This window comes from Mauremys reevesii, linkage group 1 (assembly GCF_016161935.1).
Source record: "Mauremys reevesii isolate NIE-2019 linkage group 1, ASM1616193v1, whole genome shotgun sequence".
Classification (NCBI taxonomy): domain Eukaryota; kingdom Metazoa; phylum Chordata; order Testudines; family Geoemydidae; genus Mauremys; species Mauremys reevesii.
In genome coordinates, this window is record NC_052623.1 from 240110181 (window position 1) to 240128200 (window position 18020).

Genomic DNA, 18020 nt, shown 5'->3' on the forward strand with positions numbered 1-18020 from the left:
AACCTCCAGAAACAGTGAGATTTAAAAACAAATAATAAATGTTGAATTCTTCACATAGTGGTTTCTGAGCCTTTAGGGTGCACTAGGTTCGCATTTTCAAGCAACTTTTCTCAGCAACTGTGAGGACTAGAAATTTACAATTTTTTTGTCTTGTTTTGTTTTCTGTTTTTCCTCAAAAAAACCCGAGATTCTTATGAAATGTCTTTATTCCAGGAGCTGGGGCTTTAAGAAAAACATGCAAGATGTGTTAAAATCACAAGAGTTGGCAACAGTATCTAGAGATGTCAAGGACAGTCCAAAGTAGATTATTCTAATGCTTGACACCTCTTTGAATAGACTAACACAAGAGTGATCAACAATGATTTTCTTTCTCATCACAAGGACCCATCCTAGGACAATGGTTTGCTACAGAGACTGGTCAGACTGAAAGAAACCCATTTTGGACTTGGGGAGGGGGGACGGGGAGGGGGGCTGGAACTTCCTGGCAAGACACCTGACTAGGGTCTGAAGGGGACAGAAATCTTATTTAAAGGCAGGATCAGTTCCAGTCTCCCTCTCCTTCAGAGTCTGACCATTGTCAGCAATAGAAGGAGAGGCAGGAGGGACCTACCCACCTGAACACAGAGTGGGCCGAATGGCTCAGAAGAAGAGCTGAGCATAGACACAGTGTGGAGTGTGTAAAGGTATTTGTTGTTTTGCCCAAAGATCTGTAATACTTGTATGCTTTAAGAGTCAATGTTACTATGGTTTTAGAAGCCCTTGTGCAAAGCCTGTGTTCCTTGCCTTGCCTGCCACATGGTCCCCAAGGAGTTAAATGATAAACCAGATTGCCCAGAGATGGAACTCTGGTGGAAGCATGCATAAGCAACTGGGAAGTCAGAGTGCTGGCTTCAGGGCCTAGGACGGTTGGACCCTGGAGTCCCACACCGCAGGAGAGGGTGGCAGACAGGGAGTCTGCATTCAGGAGTGCACCTTAGAGCTAGAAATTGTGACTAGATGCTGGCAGTGGCCAGACCCACTGGCTTGGAAAGTGGGATCCAAAGGTTGGAACTAATTACAACAGACTGGTGACTGTCCACTAGGGGAACTCAATCAGGTCTGTAACACCATCACCATAGCATCTAATTTATGCAAAAATAGGGGGTTACTGGGGACTTAAGAGACAGACATGCCTCGTGCTGGCCCACTGCACAAATATGGCTTTGTCCTCCATACTTTGCATTGTGTATGCAGTTAAATCTTGGCAGAGAAGTGGGATAAGACCACACTTCTTGTATGAGAATTATTGGCCTTGTAGATTAATGGAGTGAAAAATGACAAGATTCTACTGTATGGTATTGGTTAATAATGCTCACTGAGACTACAGCTTAGGAGACCAAACTAGTGTCAAGAAAACAGTAAGGACTGATTGCATGCATGTGGATATTCCAAAATACTTAATGGATTGTATGTACTGTATCAAAAAGGACAAAACCCCCTGAACTCTGAGTTAACAATTTAAGCAACAATAACAGCAGTTTTGTCAACTTATTTTAAAATATTGCACACAAGCTGTGTTAAAACAATATTAATAATAAGGTTTCAAAATCAAGAATCCAAAAGTTAAGAAATACCAGAATTAAGGTTGCCTGTGCAACTTTAATCAGCCCCATTGTGCGTATGCATTATGATACAAACTTTAATTACATAATCACGTACTACAGTAACTCTTCACTTAGTCGTCCTGGTTAACATTGTTTTGTTGTTATGTTGCTGATCAATTAGGGAACATGCTCATTTAAAGTTGTGCAATGCTCTGTTATAATGTTGTTTGGCAGCCGCCTGCTTTGTCCACTGCTTGCAGGAAGAGCAGCCCATTGCAGCTAGCTGGTGGGGGTTTGGAATCAGAGTGGACCGCAGCCCCCCTATCAGCTCCCTGCTCCCCTAAGTTCCCTCTGCAGCAGCTGCCCAGCAGGCTACCAATTGCTGGCAGTTCAGCTGTTCCTCAACTCACTGCCATGTGCTGCTCTTGCCCTCTGCCTTGGAGCTGCTCCTGGTATCCTCCTGCTTGCTGTTCAGGGGAGGGGGGAAGAGGGAGGCTAATGTCAGGGAGTCACCCTCTCCCCTACTCCTGCCCTCCTCTTACCCCTTCTCCATATAGAGCCGGGTGGGGACAGGACAGGGTTCAGGACAGAGAGAGCTTGCTGACCGCAGCTGCTGTCTCAACTTCTTGATTTTTTTTAAAGGCAATGTACTTAGAGCGGGGTCAGCATACTTAAAGGGGCAATGCACATCTCTCTCTCTTTCTCATGCACACACAGGGTGTGTGTGTCTGTCTCTGTCTGTCATGCTGTCTCCCCTCCCTCCATTCATGCTGCCTTGTAGAGTGTGAGGCTACATTAACAACAATGTATTAACCCTTGAGGCCTCAGCCGAGTGCTAGTTCATCATTTAGCAGCAAGGCATTCCCTGGGAAATATCCCATCCTCTTCTACCCTCTAACTTCACCACCTCAACCAAGCTTCACAATCATCATAGCTGTGAACAATATTAAATTGTTTGTTTAAAACTTATACTGTGTGTGTGTGTGTGTGTGTGTGTGTATATATATATATATATATAGTTTTTTGTATGGTGAAAATTTTTTTCATGGAACCTAACCCTCCCCCCACCCCCATTTACATTAATTCTTATGGGGAAATTGGATTCGCTTAATATTGTTTCACTTAAAGTTGCATTTTTCAGGAACATAACTACAATGTTAAGCGAGGAGTTACTGTATTTTTTCCCACATGTTGTCCTTTTTCTGTGCACAGGATGTACCTGCTCTGGGGATGAATCAGGGTTGTGTAATGAAGGGGAGTTTTGTCCTGAGTATTAGCTTGCTTAGTATGGGCAGAATATTCAGGGACTGAAGCTGCAAAGTTTAATAAGTCTCTACTGAGCATGTGTGAACTGCAAATTTCAAAAGTTTATAATTTGGGTAGATTTTCATGAGGAAGGCAAAATGCACATTTTTTACATAAAGGCCAATCCTGCCAAAGTCCGTGAGCGTATTTTCCCCTCGCCTTGTTCTCAGAAATATCTGAACTATTTTGGCTGAAATTTTTCAAAAAAAATTCAACCTAATACAGAAAACCCAGCATGGAAAATTTGAGCCCAAATAGTTTATGTTTGGCAAAAGTTTATAAGCAAGTGAAAACAGGTTCTTATAATGAGAAGTGTTGGGCAACCTTAATAATAGGTAGTGCTACTAACCCTGTCTATAAATAATATGGTATTGAAAAGTCTGCATTTTGGAAAGTAGAGCCATTTCAGTAGCGGCAGTGGCTGGAGATATTATTTGAGAGTGGGGGCTGGGGGAGAAAGCTCCATGTGTTGTCTGTCCCCCATTGTGCATCTGAGTAGGAGCAGCCGGAATCTGACCCTATTTTTTGTTTCTTTGGTTTGTTGGTTCAATTTATCACAGTTTAATTTTCATTTTTCTAAAAACGGGAGCATAGTAAATCTTTAATTTTTGGCTCTGACTGATATTTTGTGTGTGCTCAGACAGGAGGAGCTGGATACTGTACTCCTGAAGAAAGACGAGGACTTAAAGAATTTAAAACTTCTTGTGGCCCAGAAGGAAACAGATTTGCAAGAGCTGAAAACCCAAAGGACATTATCCTCAATACAGCTGGATCTAGCCATGAAAGAGCTTGAGGAGCTAAATAAAAACATCCTGATGTCTCAAAGAAAGTAAGAAACTAAGTTCAGGTTTCGGGCAGAAATTTGCACGTTTCTAATTTCTTACCTCTGGCTATTTATGTTGTATTCACAAAGAGCCATACCTCTTAATCTTGTATCAAAGTGCAATGCATATTTAAAGGTACAAGCCCAGAAACTCACCTGCATCCAAGCTGTGTTTGCCACATCTCAGGAGAAGGAGGGCAACGGTGGCTGTATTGCAGTTTAGGAGCCCTAGGATTCTAAGACCATCTGAGGGCTGATAGTCTCTGGCATGAATTAGAGCAGCTTTTGGCACTATCCTCAGGGGTTGTTTTTGCAGTTGGGAATAGCTGGAGTGCAGTGATGCTCTGGCCATACCCACTTTCTTGTGGTTATAGCTGCTACACTGACAGCAAAAAGACGAACTGCTGATTCACTGGCCTTAGATTACCCAGAGACTTCCCTTGTAGCCATTTAAGCTGGCTTTCTGGCATGGAGGCACAAAGCAGCCAGAGCATAGTCCTAGATGTAGTCCACAATATCCTAAATACATCAGAGCAAATCTTATTAGGTAGCACTACCGAGTTCTGTAATGCAATGTCAATGAGACTCCTCACATGACAGGATTTAGCTCATAAGGAGAAGCACTCTTATTACAGGAGTGGTGCTTTGGTTAACATACTGCTTTTTGTAAGGCATAGACTGCTCTAGAGAGAGCATAAATCTTTTGAGAATAATTTCAATGTAAAAAGTAAAAAAACAAATTGAAAAATGGATTAAAAAGGCAGAAAATGTCCTGGAAGTTTCTCTCGTTACTTTATGTGAGCCATGGCTAAACTCGGGAGCATGGCAAGTCGACCCCCCAGAGGGTTTTCCCAGCTCTTGTAGCTTTTAATGTCAGTACAAAACACATTGAGCAACCTGTGCTGCTTGTCCTCAACTAGCAAATGTAAACTGTGCCAGTGTAACCCGGGTTTATTTAAAATAGCTGAGCATAGCTCATGAGTGTGACAAATTCAGATTAGCTGCTCTGCTGCCAGACTTAATGGCTGTATTCTGATCTGCAAACTTTGATGAGAAGCAATTTAGAATAATGTGACATAGCAGCAGTCAAAGGAGCTTGGAACATTGTTGCAGCTCCCATTATTAACTATTCAATAGACTGTTCTGGCTGCTTCTTGTGTGCCTCTCAACATGAGCAGCAGCTATTCATCTACGATCAGTGGATGCAATGATCAAGGAATTGCTTTGCATGTGTGGTCTGGCATGGAGCACTGGGCTTTCACATCCTATCCTTTCCCCAGTAAGATAGTCACATGACCTGACATCCTTTGACTTTTTGCCTTTATACCTAATTGAAAGCACCAGACCTCAGTGTATGTTTTAAGTGTCCTTATATTTCCCTATCAAACTGTTGTACTCCAACAGAGGGAAGAATGGATGCAAATCAGAAAAGTGCTACTTATAGCACTGCGTTGTATTACTGGAAGTACATGGAGATAAGCAGACTTGCATCCTGTATCAGCTTCAGGTGGGCTGGCATTAGGATATTAAGGGGCTTCCACTGTGACTATTTAGTGGTGTTCCACTTCTATGCAATTTATTCTTTCCCCCTCAAAAATTCTCTCCATTTTCTCTTTGCCCATCCCCTTTCCACTATTAACTCTCTCCCTCTCACTCAGTCAGGAGCTGGTGAGGGCCAGATGATCTTTCCTTTTCTGGCAGTTAGCCCAGGCCATTTGGTAGCACCAGTGAAGAGAATCGATGAATATTTGTGGTCTCCTCCTTTCCCACTGTGATGACTGGTGACAGACCAGAGACTTGAAAGCTGGGGCTTTCCTAGCAGCAAGTCAGTGGAGAGCACATTGATTGTTGCCCTGCCTAAGAGCTAAAAAGCACCTAAAAGAAGAGCACTTATCAATGAATTTTAGGGTCCAATACATCCCTGTGCACAGGGCCAGCAATATGCACATCTTAGTCCCACAAAGGCTAATTTTACTCTGAGATAGTAACACGCCCCTCATTCCCATGTTAAATTTGAAATTCTCCTGCACGTTGGAAGTCGATTATGAGTTGAGGTCCCAAAATAAACAACATCCAAGATATAAAGGCTCTGATAGCTCTATTTCTTTGACAGTGGCTATCGTAATTGCATGTCTGTTTCTCATATCACATGGGTACCTAAGACCAACATACAGTACTTGGTATTTAGTTGATAATTATTACTATTTATCATGGATTAATTAAATTTGTACCCAGCAGATTATGAGATAATTATCCTTACATTTGTTATGGGAAACTAGAAATTGCATGGGTTGTTAACAACAAGCAAGCAGAATGTAATTGCAAAAACACAACATGGCTGTCTGTACAAGATTTTGATCACCGACATTACCACTTCAAAGAACCAAGGCTATCTTACAAGATAAAAACTGGCCAGTTTAGCACCTGAAAATATGAAAACAAAGCACCGAGTGGGAGCTTCTCCGCAGGTTGGAAGCAAAATCTCAAAAAATGTAGGTTTGAAAAGTTGAATGGTTTGCTATCCCCTATGTCTAATTAAACACAGAAAAAGAGATTCACCTTGTTTTTTGGTCTTGTGGAAGACAGGGTGTTCTTATGGATGGGGCACTGGTCTGTAAGTCAGGCAGCTTCAGTTCTATTCTTGGCTCTACCACTACATGTAACCTTTGGCAAATCACTTCATCCACTTCCCCTCCCACCCTTTGTCTGTTCCAGTGGTTCTCAACTTATTTACCATTGTGGGCTGCATCCAGTACTACCTGTATGGCCCTGAGAATGTCACATGGGCTGCGGCTCTGTGCTGATTGGGCCACAAATGGCCCGCGGGCTGCAGGGTGAGAACCGCTGGTCTGTTCTATCCATTTAGACTGTAAACATTCTGGAGCAGGGACTGTCTCTTACTATGTGCTTGTACTGCACCTAGCACCCTGGGGCCTCTAGGTACTACCATAATAATACATAAATAATATAATATAAAAATGATAAATAATGGTATGTAGAAATGGTCCACTGTCAATAATGGCGACGAAATTCTGAATTAAACTGTAGGTAGATAGGAAATCCATGCTTCAAGGGTAAATCTTAAAGTCCTTTGTCATGCAGGATTCCCAGTGGAGTCAGTGAGAGCTTGGCTTGAGTAAAACCTGCAGGATTTAGCCCTAGGGTTGTCATTCAGCCCCTTCTGCCTAGTTAATAGAACACATGGAATGTGAACCATTGTCCAAGACTCTTGCCGAGATCTGAGCTGGAGCAATGACAGCCTTAACGTGGAGGCTCTCGCTTGTCATTTTTAATATAAATTTAAAATTCTCTGATTTATCTTCTGATTTTTTGGACATTTATTTTAAACATAGATTTTTTTAAAAAGCTAAAAGCCCATCATGGTCCTCTCTGCTAAAATCCCTTCAAATGTTGCTTGCAGGTAGCTCTGCTTTAGTGGATGTCATGGGACTTCAAGAATGTTTAGAGGGGTGTTGAAGTCCCTGGCATTTTAGCACAGCCTCAGGCATTTTTACACATCCTCATCTCCACAGACACCAAGAGGAGACTATGCCCTGGTGTTCACACACAACAACACTTTCACTGCATGATGAAATAGTTGGGGGGTTTAATCATGATCTGCACTTCCGTAGCATTTTGCTTCCCGAGGCCCTCCGAGAACATTCAGAAACACTGGTTAAGCCTCACAACACCCCATATAAATAATGTTTTCCCCATTTCACAGACAGAGAAACTCAGGCACTGAAAAGTGAGTGATTTACTCAAGTGTCAGTAGCAGCGCCATGAATAGTAGTGAACAGGAGTTCTGATTCCTAGTTCCCTGCTCTGATCATTGTAGAAAACAATCTCATCTGCTAAATGTTCTACACTTTATTATTGCCAATGAACATTTGTTGGACTCTCCTGAGGAGCATCTCAGTTGCGCAATAAATAGAGAACAGTATGGAAATTATTCATCCAAAAGGAAGAGAAGGATGTGACCTAGGAGTAGACAGTACATCCTGGGTTTCAAAACTTAAACTTGAAGACAGAATTGGCCAGTGGGGTTGTTCTATTAAGGGCATAACCTACTTTCTACTTGCCTACTTGTTATTGGGTAAATAGCAGCTGCCATTGGGGTGTAAAATTCTGCCTTTGCTTTAACCCCCTTAATTCCAAGCCCTTCTGCTCAATGTTTCTCTGCCATTCCTAGCTTTTTTTGAGTATTTACACTCTAAACTCCTCAGGGATAGGACCTGCCAATAGAGCAGGTCAGAAAATGGCATGTACACCTTATACATGGTAGATTGTAGGCCTGCTACTAGCAGGTCAGGCTTCTGTACCAGATAGGGATTGGCTACAGAGCTTTCTTCCCAGAGAGATACACCAGAGATGTGTACACCATAAGATCCTGTAATGACAGGAATGGCTGTTGTGAGCTTAAGTATATTACACATGACACCACCTAATGGCTGAACAGTACAGTATGGTTTAGCACTCCATGACATCTCCCCTTTTAAGTTTTACATTCCTACCATTTATAAAACGTACACTTTAAAGTTCAGTATTGTTAAGTCTCCTAAGTGTCTCTGAGTTGTACTGGTTTTCTAATTACATGACCCAAACGTGTAACAACTTGGTCATCTGGCTGCCTATTAGTTGCAACGACTAGCTGTGGCTGGCTTGGAATCAGTAGAGTAGCTATTGAGGGGAGCGGGGCAGCGGCCGCTCCCCCACTGAGCACAAGTAGTGCCTTTTCAATTTCTTGGCGCCTTTTTAATTTTTACTCACCCGGAGGGAACAGGGGGAGCGGGACCTTCTCTTGCTCTGTGGGTCTTTGGTGGCATTTCGGCAGTGGGTCCTTCAGTGCCAGCCGGAGCGAGTGAAGGGCTCGCCGCCAAAGACCTGGAGCGCCGCCGGGTGAGTAAAAGCGCCGCCGGGTGAGTAAAAGCACCGCAGCGGGTGGTGCCTTTTTTTTGGATCACTCCCCCTGTTCCCTCCACCTGGCTACGCCACTGCTTGGAATCCTTGAGGAGTCTTCTTGTTCTGCATCCAGCATCTGTAGAGTTTGTGCTGTTGATTGTTCTTTCTGGAGGAACAAACTGTAGATGTCAATGGTTTCTGTTGAACTTTCCACTGTTGGTCTCAAGCACATATGATCCGGGCGCTGAATTCTTTTTCTTTACAACAGCTGGGGTAGTCTATCCTTTTTCTCCATCCATTTGACATGAACACGGTCAGGAGGTTCTAGACCCAGACTCTACTTGAGTAGTATCTGTTGTAAAAGTGTTCTTTTAGCTTTTTTATCTGATTTGGCTACTCTCTTCTTGTCTGGTCACTTTAAAGATAGGTTCTTTTCCAAAGGTGGAACAGTAGTTTTGAGTGGTATTCCCATCAGTTGTTGTGCTGAGCTATATCCAATAGCTACTATTGGTGCTGATCGGTAACTCAGAAGAGCAAGCAATATATCTTCGTGTTGTAGGATTTTCTTGGCTGTCTATACAGCTCTCTTAGCCTCTCCATTCACTCGTGGGGAATGTGGGCTGTTAGTAATATAATCAAAATCATATTTCATTTGGAATTATTTAAATTCTACAGCAGTGAATTGGAATCCATTGTCCATCGTCCATCCCTAGTTTTTCTGGAATACTAAAGTGAGAGACAGTGCACTTCAGTGTCTCAATAACCTGGAAAAATACTCTGCAACAACCAGGTAACCAGCGGGCTGTAATGTAACTTAGAACTCTTTGAAGTTGTGTGACTGTTGAGGTGGCTTTTTGTAGCTGATGTAGTTTCTTTTCTGACACTGGTCTGTATTCATCTGTAGCATCCACCTACACCTTTACATCATCATCAGGTAGCTGAGTGAGATACTGGACTCCATGGTAGAGCATCTGCTGCTACCAGATTTTTCCCAGGAACATAATTAGCAAATGGGTTAAATTGCGTTAACCTGATCAAAAGACGTTGGCTTGAGCCAGGTCTTTTCCACTGAAGAGGGTTACAAGAGGTTTATGGTCTGTTATCAGTGCAAAAAAATCCAGCCCACACAGATATCTGTAAAAGTTCTCACATGCCTGTAGGCTTGCCAGGCACTCCTTTTCGCTCACTATGTACTTTTTTCTGCTTCTGTGAGTGTTCAGAGCAAAATTTAACTTCCACTCAGATCCACGTTGTTGCCACAATATACCACCTAGGCCAGAGCGGCTTGCATCTGTACTCATCCTTGTGGACTTGTTCATATCACAGTATTTGAGAACTGCAGCTCTTGAGATAATTTATTTTACCTTTTTTGAAGTCAATTTCTTCATTTAGCACCCATACTCATGATGTGTTGGAGTTTAATAATTCATTTTGTTGTTTTTGTTGCTGTAGAAAGGTCTTGTTGGTATTGTCTGAGATAATTTGCTACCCTAGGCCACGTCTCAGTTCTGGTACATATGTTGATGCATTCAATTCTTGAATTGGTTTTACTTTCTCAGGGTTAGGACTTTGTTTTTTGTCTGTCCCAAAAACTCGATTTAGGGTAAGCAGAAAACTCACTTTTCCTTGTTTAGCTTCAGTCCAGACTGATTGAACTCCTGAGGGATGGGACCTGCCAAAAGAGCAGATCAGAAAAATGTTTTTTTTCCTCCTGCAGAAGATGTCCATTTTTATTGTGGTTGAAAAACAGATATCCTGAAAAGTTAGAATATTTCAGTTGTGGCCAAAAACTGATGAAATCTGAAAACAATTCAGCCAAAAACTGGGGGCAGGAGAGAGGAATAATTTTTTGTCAAAAGTTTTCAGTTATCCAACATAAACATCAAAAAAATTGAGGAATACTGACCTTTTCTGTGATAAATTACATTTAGTTGAAGCCCCCTCAAACAAAGTTTCAATAGAAAATTTTCAACCAACCCTAACTGATAATTTTGTTAGTAAAATGCCGTGTGCAGCTAAATCACTTCCTGAACTATCCTAAACAACTCATCCCCTTTCTCTGTGCTATCACATATATGACACAGCCTTCCGCAGTCTTTGAGGCAAACCTTCCAATTAAGTCATGAAAGGTCTTGGGCCAAATTCAAGGGAGTCAGTAAACATGCAGAGTTTACACACAGGCTGGATTTGGCTCTACAGCTTAATTTCGTGCATAACTATAACTTAACTGAGCCTGTAACAATAGTCTTATGGATACCACTACAAGAAATTTTTAAAAACCAACAAAACATTTTATTATTTATTTCTAGTCATAATATGTAACTTGTTCCTGGATACATTTTGACTCCCTCACATTACATACAAAAAGCAGAGCTAGAGTCTAATGGCTGAGGACCTGACCCCACTGGGTTCCATCTGAACTAAGGAACTATACTTAAACTGGGTTTAGATACATGAAAAGAACCAAGTGTAGCTGATGTGGTCTGGTGGTCACATCTGGGCTGGTGTCCACAAGTCAAGGATGGCTGCAAAGTGGTAGTCAGTGAGCAGGAATTGGGATAATCCTCTGCTAGAGCCAGCATTGATCATCAAGGGTCAGAGTCAGGGTATGAGCAGAGAGTGGAGATCAGAGACAGCTACTAGGCTGGAATCAGGAAGCCAGAGTCAGGATGGGGACAGAGACTAGAGATTAGAAAACAAGATGAGGTTTGGAGTCACAGCAGGCTAGAAGTCTTTGTGATTCCCAGACAACTTCCTTGGTCACCCTCCAGGGTTAAATAGTGTGCTTGGCCAATCAGAAGGCCACAGGCTGCTGTCACTCTGGACTCTTCGGGCAGTACTTCCTGTGGTGTCTGATCTCCACAGTGCCCCCATTGGGCTCGCCTCTCCCAGGCTCTGCAGCTCTGGGTTCTAGACTCATATATGAGTGAACTGGTCTAGACCAGTGTTTTTCAAACCAGGGGTTGTGACCCAGTACTGGGTCGTGTTACCAGATCTGCCCATTACTTTGGGGTATGCTCATTTATTCTAGTTACTTTTTCGGGGTGGGCGTTGGGTTTCTGTAATTCTATCAATGTACTGCTTGTGTCACGTGCGTTTTCATATGGAGCTGTACTTCTTCCTTATGCAAGTTCCCTCCCAATGGAGGTATCCTGCAGGACTTAGGTTCCCTAGGGCTGGGTTCCTCCAGCCCCAGAACCGGATGCACACACACACGCGCACGCACACACACGCACACATCAAAGCAAGTCTGAGCGGACCGGGTCAATCAGCACTTTCAAGCTGATCCCTTATCTGTCCCTGGACTCAATAGGCTGGATGAAGCAGCACTTTCAAGCTGCCACCCTTATGTGTCCCAGATTCAGCATGTCCCTATCTCCAGTCTCACATCACAATTGTACTGGTAAAAACCTACTTGATGAGCAAACCCCACAGTATTTTGGGCGCTGCAAGGATCTTTAGCTTAGGTGAAAGAAGCATTGCTGTAGAGCAGTGGTCCCCAACCTTTTCTGGGTGGCGGGTGCCAGACGACGAGCCACCGAGGACCGTGGCCGTCAGACAAGCATCCACCAAAATGCCGCCGAGAAGCAGCAGCGACGATAATCAGCGGCATTTTGGCAACGACGCCTCTTGGTGACACCGCTTTTCGACAGCATTTCAGCAGCAATGCCTCTTGATGACACTGCTTTTCAGCGGCATTTCAGTGGATGCTTGTCCACCAGCCAGTATGCGGGCGCACATAGATGCCTCGGTGGGTGCCATGGCGCCCGCAGGCACCGCATTGGGGACCACTGCTGTAGAGTGAATGGGGGAAGGTAAAAACACAAAAGAGTAAAGTTCAGCAAGAGAGAGAGAAGCAACCAGCTTAACCATAAAAGTTATTTATTGAATAATAGTGATAACTACACAAGGAGAGCCTAAACCAACATAACATACGTTATTAAAGGTTAATACCTAAGGTAGAAAGGAAAACAGAGAGAGAGACAGAAGGGGACTCTCACCCACTCCATGAGGCTTGAACTGGTCGCGGTTCCCAGGTGATGGTGGTAGCTCAGGGTCCTGAGTGCTGGAGACAGGAAGAGCCCCCAGCACAATCAGTCAGGAGAAAATGGAGTCCCAGTGGAACTGATGCATAGTTTGGATCTAAGCATCAGAACACTGACTGGAGGGTGAGTAGGGATTTTTGTAGAGAAAATACAATGGTTCAAGGCAGAACACTAGATTTGTTTTTGGGTAATCTGATGACTCAAAGGTTTTCTTTAGGCTAGACAATAGGAGCTGGTCACTCTTGGCTATAGGTGTTGTTTTCTTCCAGGGAGCTCACAATGCAACTAGGCAGCTTCAGTATTTTGGATATCAAGGATTCATTACTAGAATTAGTCTGATAACTGCAGAGCTGGGTGTGGGCAGGAGTAGGTTCATTAGCATCTGGAGCAGAGATTCCCATGATGCAGTGCTTCCCTGCTTTTTCTGGTCCCAGAGTTCAGTGCGGTTCTCTGTTCTCCATTCTGTATGCAAATTGAGATGTCTCCCTGTCCCATCTTTCATGGAGATGAGGCTAGGGGAGTTGTCTCTGTTCTTCATTCTGTATGCTAATGGAGATGTCTTAATCTTGTCACCCTTGTCAGAAGGGGTCCAGGTGTGTCTCCCATCTGCCCTTCGCTGCTCTCTGCAAGTCTTTTCTCTGATGGGTTTTGGTTTAAGCAGAGGCTGGTGTTTGTGGTGGGGTATCTTTCATGAGTCAGACAGGCTGGATACTGTGCCCTGGTTCCCCAAGAACACAGCTGACTGGTATCATAAAGTACTGGGTTGCCTTGCTCTGGGCAGCACCGCTGACCTGGACGTTAAAAGCCCAGTTGGCGGTGCTGCCCAGTTAAGGCAGGCTATTGCCTATCTTTTCCGACACCACGCTGTGCCCCGAAAGTGGCCAGCAGCGGGTCTGGCTTCTAGGCAGGGAGGCCATGAGGCTCCACGTGCTGCCCCCGCCCTGAGAACTGGCTCCGCACTCCCAATGGCCGGTGTCTGGGGGGGCGGTGCCTGGAGGTGTGAGTCTCGTGCCTCTGCCTAGGAGCCGGACCTGCTGCTGGTCGCTTCCAGGGCACAGTGCGATCCGCAGTGTACCCCGGCTGCGCCGTTGACCGGGAACTGCCGGAGGTAAGTCCATGCCCCAATCCCTTGCACCAGCCTTGAGCCCCCCCCCCAATCTGGAACCTCTTCCAGCACCCACATCCCCCACCCCACCCCAGAGCCTGCACCCCCAGCCCAGAGCCCTGATCCCCTCCTCACCCTAACCCCCTGCCCCAGCCCAGAGCCCCCTCCCACACCCTGAACCCCTCATTTCCTGCCCCACCCCACAGCCCTCACCCCCACACCCCAAACCTCTGCCTCAGCCCTGAGCCCCTCCGACACCCCAATCCCCTCATCCCCACCTCCCTTGGGTTGCGGGCATCAACAATTTTCTTCAACTGGGTCCCCAGAAAAAAAGTTTGAAAACCACCGTTCTAAACTCATCCTTACAACATGATTCAGTCTAAATTGGTTCCTAACATGGGCCCCCAATTCTGCAAATAAAAGTAGGCTCATTAACCATTGCTTGGCCGGGAAGTAGAAAGCCTCGTCTACACTAGGGCTGTTTGCCCCAATAAATAAATCCCATAATTGCTAACAGCAGAAAGAAAAAGAAAATATGAATCAGGAAAATACTTAAAACTATTCAGGGAGAATAAACCAGTAATTTAAGAATGCCCTGACTACCCCATTACCAAAGCAAGCACTTTTCACATGCTTATTATAAAACAAAGAAGGGATTCCAAAGACAGTGGCTTACTTGCAATTACTAGTTGCTCTCTCCCTCTACATATTGAAAAAGCTGCAGCCAAATTGCAAAGTAATTGTCCCTTTTTTCAATAAGCAGCTTTTTTTCCCTAACATTTATGGTATTTATACTTCCCCATTTATCGTAAAACTACTACTCTTTCCCAAAGCAAAGTAATCACTAAAAGCTGTGAGATCCTTTTATAGTCCAGGCACTTCAGGCCAGACTCATTGGGGAAAGTTCTGACCCCACTAAAGACAGTGAAAAAGATCCTGTTGATTTCAACAGAGCCAGGATATCACCAGTAGTTGCGCTAGGGCTCCTTTGTATTAGCCAGGCTGAGGAAAAGGCAGGTAAGACGGACATAATCTCTACCCCCAGCGAATAACTTCAGCACAAAGCGCCTGCATGCCAGGTGCAGTGCTGGTCTTCATGCCTCTCGGGAATAACCTTTTGCTTCCCCCAGGGCAGGTGGTGGTCTCGATGGAGGCAGGCTAGAAGGAGCAGGGCTAGGGTGCAAGCTTGTCCTGGTGATTGTGTCCCCTAGCAATGTCCCATGGGGGCTTTGTAACAGGACACAAGTTAAGGCTGTGCAAGCCATAGTCAGCCCCACGGATCACACCAGCTGTCTGTAACCTCTGAACAGGGGAGGCAGAGGAATGTGTCTGGCTCTTCATCCTCCTGTGGGTCACCCCTCCTGCCCCGCGGGCTCCCCAGTGGATGTGCTAATAGTTCGTGTTTCATAACCACTTTGATTTGGACTGATACCGTCTGAAAGAACAACAGCGATAGAGTTTTCTCTTTATCCCTGACTACTTTAGGTATGAAGAGGAATTTTCCCAGCGACTGAAATTGCAGGACCAGGTACTGCAACTCAAACACCAGCTGGAGCATCAAAAAGAAAATTGTTTACAGGTGAGGCTAATAATACTGCTCCTAAACTGTGCTTTTGAAGCCTATTCAGTGTCTCCGAATCAGACTGCTAAAACTTCTGCAGAATTGTCCTTCCTCCAGCAATGGATTAACATGGGTTGTTCTTTATTAGAGCACACTTGGGAAGCTGGTGTCTATGAATGTTTATAGGGCCAGGCCTCCATAATTCCAAAGGTGAAGGAAGTTCACCACTGCCCAAAAACTTGTTTGCTAATAGAGCCAGCTTCAGGATTTCCCCACCAACCCTCCCATGTGGGTCAGCTGGATCTCTGCATTACTGAAAGCCCCAGCAAGTAGTGGTTTGTGCTCTTTAGTGCCTTCTTCCTTGTCTATCACAGTGGCCTAACTATGCTGATGTCCATACCATCTCTATGTGTATATTTTCTTTTCAACTTCTTGCTTTGGCCAGGAAGGATGGTCTTTGGTTAGAGTCAGAAACCCAGATCATATTCCTGGCTGTGTCTCAATTTTTTTCTTGGCCCTGATTCTTCACTACCTCACACCTTGTGTGGTCATTTCTAGGAGAGCAAAGTTGGGCATAAAATGCTGCTATTGATTTAAGTGACTGGAGAACAGGGTGACCAGATGTCCCGATTTTATAGGTACAGTCCCAATTTTTGGGTCTTTTTCTTATATGGGCTCCTATTACCTCCCACCCCCGTCCCGATTTTTTCACATTTACTGTCTGGTCACCCTAGGGGAGAATTCGACTGTGGTAGTATTTTGCTCTCCCTCTGCTGCCAGGTAGATGATTACACCAAGTGAAAGGGGAATCAAGTCCTCTTGTGAAGCTAGGCAAATCACTTCCTGTTGTGCTGAAATTAGTTGCTGTGAGGAAGCAGAGGATTGGAATCCCCATTCTAATGCATTGACTTTCCTCCCAGTACTCCAGCACGCTGATTTAATCAGCCTAAAACCTTGTCCACACTTTTCACTAGCCACAATTCCTTGCCTATGGCAAGTATTTGGTGTAGTGCAGTGGTGCTGACTCATTAGTGCAGATGAAAACAAACTGGAGCCTGTGCTGATTGAGCTTGAACAGGTGCAAACCTTGATTAGCTCAACTGGTGCAAACCCCTACACTGAATATGCTTAAGAGGTCACTATAGGGACTGTTGGCTGCCAGAGGAGGAATTGGGCCTATTCTGTGGTACAGTGATGAGGCCCTTGGGTTGTTTGTGTTACTGTGCAGGAAGGAAAGCCAATGCATTACAATGGAGAGTTCATAGGATATCAGGGTGGGAAGGGACCTCAGGAGCTCATCTAGTCCAATCCCCTGCTCAAAGCAGGACCAATTCCCAACTAAATCATCCCAGCCAGGGCTTTGTCAAGCCTGACCTTAAAAACCTCTAAGGAAGGAGATTCCACCACCTCCCTAGGTAACCCATTCCAGTGCTTCACCACCCTCCTAGTGAAAAAGTTTTTCCTAATATCCAACCTAAACCTCCCCCACTGCAACTTGAGACCATTACTCCTTGTTCTGTCATCTGGTACCACTGAGAACAGTCTAGATCCATCCTCTTTGGAACCCCCTTTCAGGTAGTTGAAAGCAGCTATCAAATCCCCCCTCATTCTTCTCTTCTGCAGACTAAATCCCAGTTCCCTCAGCCTCTCCTCATAAGTCATGTGCTCCAGCCCCCCAATCATTTTTGTTGCCCTCCGCTGGACTCTTTCCAATTTTTCCTCAGTAGCCTCTTCATAAGGGTGTTGGGAAGTTTAATTTATTAATGTCTGCAAAGTGATTTAAAATTCTGGGAGTAAAGTGGTTAGCACAGAGTTAACTGGCTTCCCTTGGGTATTATGGGATGGAGCCATGCTTTACAGCTCCATTACATCATATGTAGTGAGTGGGAATTTGTGCTCTTCTGCCTCTCTTGTGATGCAGTTAATAAAGCAGTAACTTCCCAGCCTGCAGTCCTGTGAGTAGACATTTTTGTTTCACCGAGTGGCTCTTTACAAAAAGCAGAGCTGGCATTACAGAGTAAAGTATTATTATTACCTTATGCTATGGTGGTTTTGAGACTAGAATATTTTTTAACCCTGGACTACCTTGTTATATACTAATTTACTCTTAGTTAGATCTGCTGCATTTAAGGGTCTGTCAACACTTATGTTATTAAATTTTGTTAAATCTCTTTTCCCCCCTTGAGAGTATGTTGGAACAGAAGTAGTCAGCCCAGCTGGAAATAGTTCTACCTGAACTAGGCTTGTTTACTTATGGAACTGCATGGATATTTTTTTTTAAAAAAAGAAATTGTTGGCACAGTGAGATGACTATTATTTCTGTTGTGGAAGATTGAGGTACTGCAGCCAAGGCTTGAGGACTGTGCAATGTCAGTTGACAGGCAGTAAGTGGGAATGGCCAGAGAAGTGGAGAAGATAAATTACATCTCTTAGGAGTGGTTTTTTTTTTTAAACCAAAACATAGATTAGCCAATAGGGGCTGATTAGCTGAAGCCAAAAGGAGGTAGAGGTGAGGCCCATAAAATGCCAGCAGCTGGGAAAGGCAATTCATGTCACACATCCTGAGCAAAAAAATGTGGGTCTTATTAGGGGTAAGCAGTCATAAAGTTTAAGGCTAGAAGGGACCACCAGATTATCCAGTCTGACCTCCTGTGTATCCCAGGCCACTAAACCCCACCGAGTTATTCCTGTATTA

At 44.3% G+C, this 18020-nt stretch overlaps 1 protein-coding gene across 14 annotated transcripts in view; it reads left to right on the forward strand.

Moving 5' to 3' along the window:
- The window catches only part of LMNTD1 (lamin tail domain containing 1), a 295495-nt gene that overhangs the window by 33233 nt on the left and 244242 nt on the right, over nt 1-18020 (forward strand). For 13 of the 14 annotated variants that reach the window (XM_039520482.1, XM_039520489.1, XM_039520486.1 and 10 more), the window contains 2 exons: nt 3529-3717; nt 15250-15343. In XM_039520482.1, coding sequence (XP_039376416.1) covers nt 3529-3717; nt 15250-15343 — 283 coding nt within the window. Of the gene's footprint in view, nt 1-3528; nt 3718-15249; nt 15344-17863; nt 17917-18020 lie in introns of those variants that run through there. The other variant, XM_039520494.1, reaches the window with a different exon arrangement.